This window comes from Drosophila navojoa, chromosome 5 (genome assembly GCF_054131105.1).
Source record: "Drosophila navojoa isolate 15081-1374.11 chromosome 5, UAZ_NAV_1.0, whole genome shotgun sequence".
Classification (NCBI taxonomy): domain Eukaryota; kingdom Metazoa; phylum Arthropoda; class Insecta; order Diptera; family Drosophilidae; genus Drosophila; species Drosophila navojoa.
In genome coordinates this window covers 8,924,908-8,935,441 of record NC_142893.1, presented here as the reverse complement: position 1 = coordinate 8,935,441, position 10,534 = coordinate 8,924,908, and the positions used below count along the sequence as shown (strand labels likewise).

Genomic DNA, 10,534 nt, shown 5'->3' with positions numbered 1-10,534 from the left:
CAGGCGGCCAATCCGAAAGGTTGCGGAGCGAGGAGAGGGCGCCGTGCCGTGTGCGAGTGTGAGTAGAGTGTGGGGGCTGTAGGTGGGGGTGTGGGAGGCGATGGGTACTTGGACTTGGCGTTGCATGCGTCACGCGCTCACAGACTTAACACGGATCGTGTGTCACAATGTGTGTGTGTGTGCGTGCGTGTGTGTGTGTGAAACTCATAAATGCGCATTTGTGTATCGATAATCAAATTCGCATTCAAAGCTGCGATCATGAAATCTATTTCATTTCGCTTTCACATAGCTAACATACAAATGTCTGCAATTGGAAGCAGTAGCTGTTGCTGTATCTATGTATATTTGTATCTATGTATTTGTGACCTAGTTACCTTCGCCTAAAACGGTTCTCGAGTGGCGATGCTGGAGCTGTGAATTGTTTGCTTTCGATTTGCCAATTGCGCAATCTTTCGCATAGACAATGAGTCGACAGATTTTGGAAGCTTCGGCCAGGCCTTGGGGAAGACTCGTTCAAGTTCAATAAAAAGCTAAACACAATTCATATATATTTTGTTTAATAATGATATATTTGCAAAGTATTACAATAGGTTTTCGATACATACATATATATATATATTTTTTTTTTGTATATATTATATAATAGTTTATTTAATTGGCACCTTATCGAATGCATAAATTTGTGATTTATGTCTGCACAAAAGAAAACTAAAAGCTAAAAATGAAAAATATTTTTATTCTCTCCTGTATTAAACCGTTTTGCTGTTTCCCCTTGCAAGGACAACCAAGTTTCTTAAGCCTAAACGTTTATTAGCTAGTTAAAATATTGTGTAAAAATCAAGAACAAAATAATGGAAAACTGAAATACAAAATGTGAAATAAAAATTAATTACAAAATTAATTCAAATTCGAAAATGTGGCATTCCAGTTCCTGCTCTCTGCATAAACAAATTCTAAGCTAGAAACCTGAGACTCTAAATAACTTAGACTTAGTTTTTGATTATTATTATTATTATTATTATTTTTTATAAATATTTTAATTATGGCCACTTACAATAAGTTATATACCATGTATAAATTTATAGAAATTCTAGTTCGAATTCAAATTGTCAAAAAAAATAAAATAAAATAAAATAAAACTAAGAGTAACTAATCCTAAAAAACGAATATATAAAATTTACTTTATATATTTTTATAAACATTTTTAGTTATTAAAAACGTCTTTTAAAAATCATTTTTCTATATTTGAAATTATTCCTTCTCAAATTATTTTCACTTGAAATTTTTGCAATATTTTGTTAAATTTCAAAACTTTGTAACGCTAACTAAACAAAGTTTAAGCTAATTACTAATTGCTGGCAGTGATACTATATAATTAAGTATATTTCATCATATGCTGGCTGCACAGTGGGGCAAGAGAGCGCAAGGGAAATGCCACATTTTCAGCACTCAAATCAAATTCCACTTATGAACTACAAAATTCGTTAGATTATTGTTGTTATTGTAAAAGTAAGTGGGTTGGGGGGCATGGTCATGGCTTGGTCGTCGTTCTGGTTCTGGTTCTGGTTGGTTCAGTTGGACAATTGGACAATTGGACAGTTGGACAGCAATCACAGTGTACAGCCATTAAATAATTTCACACATAATAGAAACAATAATAGATTACCCACTAAAATTAGTTAACAAATTGGCAGGCCGAGTCAACTAGACGGGCGACACGGTCTGGCCGAGCTTGCGGGCCCGCTGACCGAAACCCTTGCTGCCATCGGGACCAATGGGCGTGCGCACCAGACTCTCGGCGGCCCGCTGGGCAAAGGAGCCCGAGCGCGATCGGGGCGAGCCGTCCAGGAAGCTGCCCGTGCGCGACCGGGGCTGGCCGTCGTAGTCGCCGCCGTGCTTGTAGTTGCTGAGGAAGCTGCCGGTGCGGGAGCGCGGCGAGCCCTCGAAGCCCTCGGAGCCGAAGGAGCAGCGGCGATCGTAGCCGGAGTCTGTGGAGATGCGACGGCCGCCAATGTACTGGGCATTGTCGTAGGCGGCCAGCTTGCTGTTCAGCTGCTGGAAGTTGTTGGAGTAGCGACGCGGCCACACCTGATAGCCGCCGCCGCCGCCGCCCACCAGCTGATCCGGCTCGCGCTCCACGTTGAAGTCGTTCGAGGGACGACGATAGAAGCCGTTGCCGTCGCTGCCATTGGAGAAGGTGCGCTCGAACTGAATGGAGCCGTTCGAGAAGCGGCGCTCTCCATTGCCCGAGCAGCTGCCGTTGGAGCAGACGGAGCTCTTGCGGTACGCGTCCGGCTGGCCAAAGTCGGAGACGCGCCTGGAACAGGGGCAGCTCTCCGAGCAGTTGGAGTCGCGACGCTGCGGTGCGCCCGTCTCCGAGCAGTTGCTGGCGCGTCGTGACATGGACAACGCCTGGGTGGCATCTGGACCGTAGTTCTGCTCCGAGCAGTTGGACAGGCGACGCTGCAGGCTGCTCATGGGCACAGGATTAGGATTGCTGCTGCTGCTGCTGTTGTTGCTGTTGCTGTTGGCGACGACAGCGGCAGGAGGCGAGGAGGGCTCGACCAAGCCAGCGGCCGCTGTGTTCGCTGATATGGTGGACGTATTGCTGTAGCGCCTGGGCACATAGCCGAAAAAACCAGGAGACGTGGGCGATTGCTGCTGCTGCTGCTGGTGTTGCTGCAGTGAGTCCATATTGATGCTGCCACGTGGCTGATAGTGCTGATAGCCATGGCCATGATAGATGGGATGATGGATGGGCTGCGGCTGCTGCTGGTAGTAGCTCGGCTGGAAGTCCGAGTTGTTGCGCTTGAGCTTGAAGCGCAGATCGTGCATGGGCAGCTCGTGGCTGGGCATCCCGGAGAAGCTGCCGCCGCGTGTCCTCTCGCAGTTGGCATCGTTGTAGTAGCGATAGTTCTCCACCATGCGGGCGACGGGGGCAGCGATCTGGATGACGGCTGCCTTCTTGCCCGTCTTCTTCTTGGGAGCGACCATCTCGTACACCTGGAAGGGCCCGGCCAGATGCAGTGCCTCGCGGGCCGACGACGACTCCAGGTACTCGACCAGGGCGCACTCCTTCTGCTGCAGCTCCGGATACTTGTTCATGAACTGGCGCACATCCACGGGTATGGCCATGCCCGGCTTGAGGATGCGAATCAGCGCGATCTCGCCGCACTTGGAGAACAGATCGGAGACCTTCTCGATGCTCAGCTTGTCCAGCGGCAGATCGCAGGCGACAATGGTGCGCGAGGGCATTGTCTCATCGAAGCTGGGCAACGGCTCCAGCCGGCGCACTTTGGTGCCCTGCTCGTTCAGCTCAATCTTGCGCGACATGCGACGCACTGCATCGCCCACCACCTTCCATTCGCGGGTCAGCTGGCGCACGCGCTTGAAGCTGGACACCAGCTTCAGGCTGACGAAGCCCTCCTTGTTGCGGCGCACGTGCTTCAGCAGAAAGGCGTCCTTCAGTATGCTCTCATTGGAGAAGTAGAACTCCACGGCGTCCGCTATCTCGGCAGCCAGCTCATCGCTGGGCACCAGCGACGGCTCCAGCGTATCAATCTCATTCGGTTCCACGGGCTGCTGCGCTTGCTGCTGCTGCTGTTGCTGCCTCTGCTGCTCCGTCTCCTGCTCAGCTGCCTTCTTTATGCTGAGGAACGAGCGATGCACGCGCTTCGTCTCCATCACAGGTGAATTGGCTGGCGCCACAGCCGGCGGGGGAGATGAGTCCATGTTGAAATTGGGATGCAAATAGATGTTGTCCACCTGATGCTTGCGGAACTTCTCCAGATTGGCCTCGCTGAGCGGCACAGCTGGCGGCGATGCCACCTGACCTTCCGCCAGCTCTGGCTCCGGTATGATATGATTGTCTACAGCCAGCGGCTTCAGCTCATCATCCTCCTCAGACTCCTCAGAGTCGCCAATGGACGAGCCCATGCCCACGTCCAGCAGCTTATCGTCGCTGGCCGGCGACAGGGGCGGCGACATGGGCGGCGCACTTGGACTGCTCGTTGCTGCATCCTCGGAGCCGGAGCCGAACTGCGAGTCCAGCGATTCCATCTGATGCAGCAGCGCCTGAGCCGAGCGTTTGGCATGGAGCCGCAGCAGCTTCGATGGCAGCGACGAGGACAGCGGCACCACAGCCTGCGAGCTGCAGCTCGGCTGCTCCTGCTCCCCATCGTCCAGCTCAATCAGCTGAGTCGTGGACGCCGTCGTGGGCTTCATGACGGGCACAGCAGTCAGTATGGGTGCTGCTGCTCCTGCTGCTGCTCCTGCTGCTGCTGCCACGGGACTAACCACAAAGGTGTGCCCCTGTGGCGCCTTGACCTCATAGCTGCTGGCCGCCTCCTGCTCGCTCATTCTAGAAGATTTGCTGCTCTATATATTTTTCCTGCTGACAATTGGCTAATGCTCTGAGCACTGGGCACTCCAGCAAAAGCAGCTGTAAATTGCTAATACACAACTGTTACCACAATTGTATCTGTATCTCTGTCTGCCTTTGTATCTCTGTCTCTATCTCTGTCTGTGTCTGGCTTTGTATCTCTAACTGCAGCTCTAGCTGTATCGCTGTATCCGTAACTGTTTTTGCTATGCGTCTATCTCACTTTGGTTTGTCTGCTACGAATTTCACTTTCACTTTCAAGTTCAGCTCGCTGGCGCTGTGCACTTACATTTGGCACTCACTGTCTGCATTTACGCTCAGCTCTGGGCGTTCATTGAACGTCAGCTGTTTATAGCTGTCGTTGCTGTTGTTGTTGTTGTTGTTGAGTTTATTTATTTTTTTGCGTAATTCTGCAGCCTGGCTAAAAACGTGCTTGGAATTCTCTGACTGTATTTGGCTATAATTTTAGACATATATACACATATATAGTTTATATATATGTAAAGGTAGGGGGCTGATTGTTTTGTTTTCTAGGCCGCGCTTGACACCGACACCATTTGATAGTCGTTAAAAAACGGCACCGCAACAATTTCTTGTTGTTGTTGTTGCTTTTGGTTTAACTATTTCGTATGCAATTGGGTTTTTTTCTTTTTGTTGATAAAACATTTGTTGCTGTATATTTGATTTGTTATTATTATTCCGTTTCTTTCTTTCAGTTGCTGTTGTTGTTGTTGCCCGTTTCTTAATTATTTCCGTTTGACTTGAGGGTGTATGCCAAGTGCTCGTTGTTGTTGTAGTTGCTATAGTTGATTATTTATTTCACATATATGTAATATAAATATGTTGATCCGTTTACGTACGCGAGTTCATGCAACGCTGCAACGCGGAGATAGACTGAAATTGCAAATTGATTTGAGGTCGGTTAAATACCCTCTGCTTTCGTTTAATTTTTGTATATTTTTTTGTTTTTGTTGCTGTTGTGTTTACAGCGACTGCCGGCGGCAGCGACGCCAACAACAGCAGCAGCAGCAGCAGGCAGCGGCAGCAGGCAGCGACAGCCGCGTCGAGCGTTATTGAGCGGTCCAAGTACGCACGAAACAGCCGATAACAACAACAACGGCAACGGGGAGAGACAGCTGCGCCGACTGCGCTGCCAGCGGCGACAACTTATTGGCAACTGAGCAACACAGCAACAGCAGCAGCAGCAGCACACGAAACTTGTTGCGTTGGCAACAACAGCAACAGCAACAACATTCGCTTGCTGCATTTGTCAGGCTGCGTTTGTTGTTGCTGTTGTTGTAGCTTTTGAATTTTATTTCTTATAAATTGTTCTGGCAAGATACAGCTACAACAACAGCAACACACACACACACACACACACACACACACACGGCGAGGTGCTTCCGATTTATTTATTTTGCAAATTTTAATTTTTTTTCTTTCGCAGGCTGTTTGCATTGAGGCAGAGCGAACGATCGCGCAATGTTCGCTCGCATTGCTCATACGCCTCGTTCGCCGACAATTTGGAAAGTGCTTCACTTGATTTTTATTTAGCTCTCACATTGAGTGTCATTGTTGTTGTTGTTGTTGTTGTTGCTCTGTCGATTTGTGACCTTGTTGCATCCAATTTGCAGTCGAAACAAATTGCAATGCAGCATGCAAGTCCAGCATTCTAAAAAAAAAAACAAACACACACACACAGTTATCTATGGGGAAGCAGGAAGCGACACGAAATGACAATTCGCCGAGGGTTAACAAATGAGCGTGCGAGCACTAATGGAGTATCTGCTATGTAGTCTAGGTGTCTACTCGAAAGAAATTCGGTCTGTGGGTAGGAAGTTTGCCAACAACTTCCAAAGAAAATGTCTAGGAATAGCAAATGTATTCAAATGTATTTTCAATTTAACTTTAACTTAATTTTAAGAAATTATCTGAGTTGGTGTCATATATATTTATTTTTTATTTTTTAATGCATAGAGAAATTTTACTTGTTCTTAAAAATAGTATTGTTTAATAATAAATTGCTTTCATTTAAATTGGTTATTTCAATAGCTATATAATACATTTTGTATTTATTAATTATTATTTATTTATTTATTTTATTTAAATTATTAATTATAAATTGCATACATTTTAAATTATGAAATTTGATGCAATTTTAATTATTTTAATAATAATAATAATGAATTTGTTTGATGAATTTGTTATAGATTCGCCACAAAGTTTCGTAACTCAGAAGATAAAATTCTTGAATACATAGGTCATTCCTTAAATAGGTCATTCAATTGACAGAATGCCGAAATCTATATCTCCATAGATTCCTCTAGATATCTCCAGACCCATATATATTTAACCAGACCCTTCTAGATTCCTCCATATGTGTTCGGCTTCCATTAACTATTTCTCCATATTTATATTTATTTCAACCAAAATTCTTGCCAATTTTTTACTTTCACGAAAAGTGAATTTTGCAACAAGGTCAATAGATTCTTTCCCAATTTAAGTTCTGTTCAGCTATTTGAATGATTTCTTCAGTTTTTTTAGCTAGATTCCCGCTAACTGATTTCAAGCCAGCTGGCTGCAGTTGCTGCAATTCACCTGCCAAGTGCAAGTTCAAGTGCAAACTGCAACGAGAGGCGCCTCGACCGGGGGTCTTGGCCACACAGCTGTTATTCTGTTATTCAGCCATAGCGTAACTCTCTGTCGCTATTGCATTATAATCCCTTTAGTTGGCTTTCGCATGGAACGTTGCATCAGCTGTGACGCGAGACGTTTCGTTTACCATATTCAATGAACTGATCAAATTATACAATCTCCAAGTGCTGCAAACATTTGCAATCCAATTACGCATATTGACAATGTGTGTGTGTGTGTGTGTGTGTGCGTGTGTAGCTAGAATTCTCGCTTACTCAATTTGGGCTACTGGGGCGTATACTTAATGTTTGCTTATGTCTCCTGTTGTTTTTTTTTTTTTTTTTGTTTTTTGCTACCTGCTCGATAAGGTCAGCTGTCCATTAATTGGCAATTGACGACAGGCATTTGCGGCCCATTTGATTTCGAGTAGTCATACATTTTGATTTGCCAACAAGTAAATTATGATTATTTTTCAAAACAACTGCAACAACAACAAACACAATAGGCAAACTTAACCTTGCGGTAAAAGACACAACAACCACAAAAATATAAATTCAAGTATTTCTCTTGGCTCGACAGAAACAAAACAAATGATTTATTTATTTAGCAAAAATATGTTTTTTCTTCTCTCTCTCTCTCTTGTTTGGTAATTTGTTGCTTGTCGCACAGCCTCCAAATATGAAAAAAGGGCGCGTCTATTAAAAGACATATTAATCTGCAATTTTGGCCAAATCTAACCCGGAAATTGGCAAAGAGTTTTTTCGCTCGCCTTGTTGAGGTAAGTCGCAGCTACTTAAGGCCCACTTTGGTGGCCTAGACAGTTGGCTTACTGACTGGGATGTGTGTAAGAGTAGTGCCAGTGGAAGTGCCGGACTAGTGGATACTACGTAATTAACTGATATGGTCTATATACATATATAAATTACTTTTATATGAGATCTGTTCAATTTGAAGGACTGAAAAAAGGGAATACATACATAACAATATTTATGTCTTATATCATTTATTTTTCATGGATGTTTTGACGGATGGGTAGACTGAAGACCTGTAGAGACAATCGAAAGGATAGACAGGCAGCTGGATAGACAGATAGACAGACAGACAGATGAATGTATAAAAAGATGTTTCATATGTTTATCTTTGATATTGATTAAAAATAATATACTATATTTATATTTATCTATACGAACCCTGCCGTCTTCTGTCTCTTACATGCCTTTGCTTCGAATTAAAACACCCTCACTTAACACTAATTATTTGCAATGGGTATATTTATCAATTGGGTCTAAAAGGCGCCTTTATCAGCATTGTGTTGGCCATGTTTGTTTGTCGTTGTTCACGCATTTATTTGCTTTTATGAAACGTTTGTTTACTTTTTTCGCACACGCATTGAGATGTTGCTGTTGTTGTTGTTGTTGTTGTTGCCCACACTCTTTGGAGCTGTTGCCGTCGCTGTGGTCCAGGGTCGTCCAGGCTGTCGATCTGCTTATGATCAGCAGTTGAAGCATTATAATTATTACTTATGGCTGTTATTGTTGTTAATGTGTTGTTGTTGTAGTAGTCATTGTTGTTGCTGCAGCTGCTTTACACTCTAATTTGTTTGTTGTATTCGAGTTTGTCCTTCTGTTGACATTTTGCACGCGTTTTACCTTATTTCGGCAATTGTTCGCTTGAGTCCACGCAAAAAAAAAACGTTGCCAACCAAAGCGAGGCGAAGCAAAGCAATTCAAATCGCATTGAATACATTGAGGTAGGCGGCAGCTGAAGCACATTTAGTGTAATACGACTTAAATGTAATTTAATGGCAAAGTTGCTGTGTTTAGGAAATACCCATTGATGATTAAGCAACCTAACACGAGTGTAAACAAACAATATCTGTAAATCAACCAAATAAGGGACAGTCCAAAAAGTTTGAAAAGGACATCGAACTGCCGGAAAGTTATTTAATTGAACAGCTTTGCGTGCAAGCAAACCAGTTTATTGTATACACACAGTTAATGTCTTACAAAATATAAAATTAAATATGAGATGCTTGTAAAAATAATTAAGATACTAAATGAGTGCGAGATTGCTGAAGTAGAGATAAAGATGAGTGGAGGGAAAAGTTATGTTTCAATTAGTCTATAGACTTATCTAATGACCTGCATAAATATTTAATATTTATTAAATATAAAGAAAGCCTGAATAAGCTTTGCCTTTAACTTGGCCTTCAGCTAAATTGCCAAATTTATATTTGATTTCTAGTAAGCTCCAATTCTGATATAAAATTAGTCAGGCAGTATTTTATTATTATTATTATTATTATTATTTTTTTTTTATTTTATTTATTATTATTATTTTTATTTTTTTTTATTTATTTATTTATGATATAAAATTAGTCAGGCAGTATTTCATTATTTTCTTTATTTATTTATTTTTTATTTTTAATTTTATTTATTATTATTATTTTTATTTTTTTTATTTATTTATTTATAGTGTCAGTTAAATTTAATAAGTCACCTAGTTCTTTATTATGCACTCCGCCTATGCAACTGCTTAAGCATATGAATTGCTGTCATATAACAAACTTACATAATTTATGTTTATAGTAAAACGCACCTGATATGCGATATACATGACTAAGACGGTGCCGTAACATGTGAATCACCTCATTAGAGTGCATGACAGCCATTGGCGACGCGTCGCGGGACACTGGCTAGGCCCGAAAGCCACAAAGAAAACATGAAATTAAATAATACAAATAATAATAATAAATAAAATATTTTAAACAAGTAAGAAAGCTCTAGTCGAGACTGCTCGACTACGAGATCCCCTGAACCCTACAAGCAACTGATATTTCAATAATAACACACACGCACTCATGCAAACAAATACACGCACACACACACACTCACATATACAGGCGATTGCGCTTGGGTTGCGCTGCAGTGTTGGCAATATTAGGAGAACTTATTTGTTGAATAATTTAATTTCTAGACGTACGCTCGTAATGAAACTTTCAGAACGTATTCATATTGTTTAAATGTATGTGTATACCGAAGCACAAGTCTCTAGTATTTGATATACGACTTTTACAAAGATTAGGGTGAGGGGGTGGATTTGGGGGTGGGGGGTAAATTTTAACAAAAACCGAAATTGTATGACATGCCTCTTAATATACATTTTAAATTTGGAGACTCTAGCGTGAAAGATGTAGGAGGTAAAATTTTTTTAGTGATCTTCGATAAGGTTTTTTATCGATAAAAAAGTATCGGAATGAGTTATCGTTTTTTAGTGATAAACTCGATATCCGCGTGATATATACGGACATTTTAAAAAAAAGTTGAAGTCTCTAGCTCTTGTATCTTCTGAAATCGTCGCGTTCAAACATACGGACAGACGGACGGACGGACGGACGGACGGACGGACGGACGGACAGACAGACGGACAGGGCTAAATCGACTCAGCTCGTCGCCCTGATCAAGAATATATATACTTTGTGGGGTCTGCCACGCCTCCTTCTGCCTGTTACATACATTT

At 42.7% G+C, this 10,534-nt stretch overlaps 1 protein-coding gene across 1 annotated transcript; it reads right to left on the bottom strand.

Moving 5' to 3' along the window:
• Positions 1–546: 546 nt before the first annotated feature.
• Positions 547–6,266, bottom strand: Achl (La ribonucleoprotein translational regulator Achilles). The gene is made up of 2 exons (XM_018106034.3): positions 5,943–6,266; positions 547–5,275 (listed from the first exon to the last, which is right to left on the bottom strand). The coding sequence occupies exon 2, from the start codon at positions 4,357–4,359 to the stop codon at positions 1,705–1,707; it is 2,655 nt and encodes an 884-aa protein (XP_017961523.1). The 5' UTR covers positions 4,360–5,275; positions 5,943–6,266; the 3' UTR covers positions 547–1,704.
• Between the last annotated feature and the right edge of the window lie 4,268 nt (positions 6,267–10,534).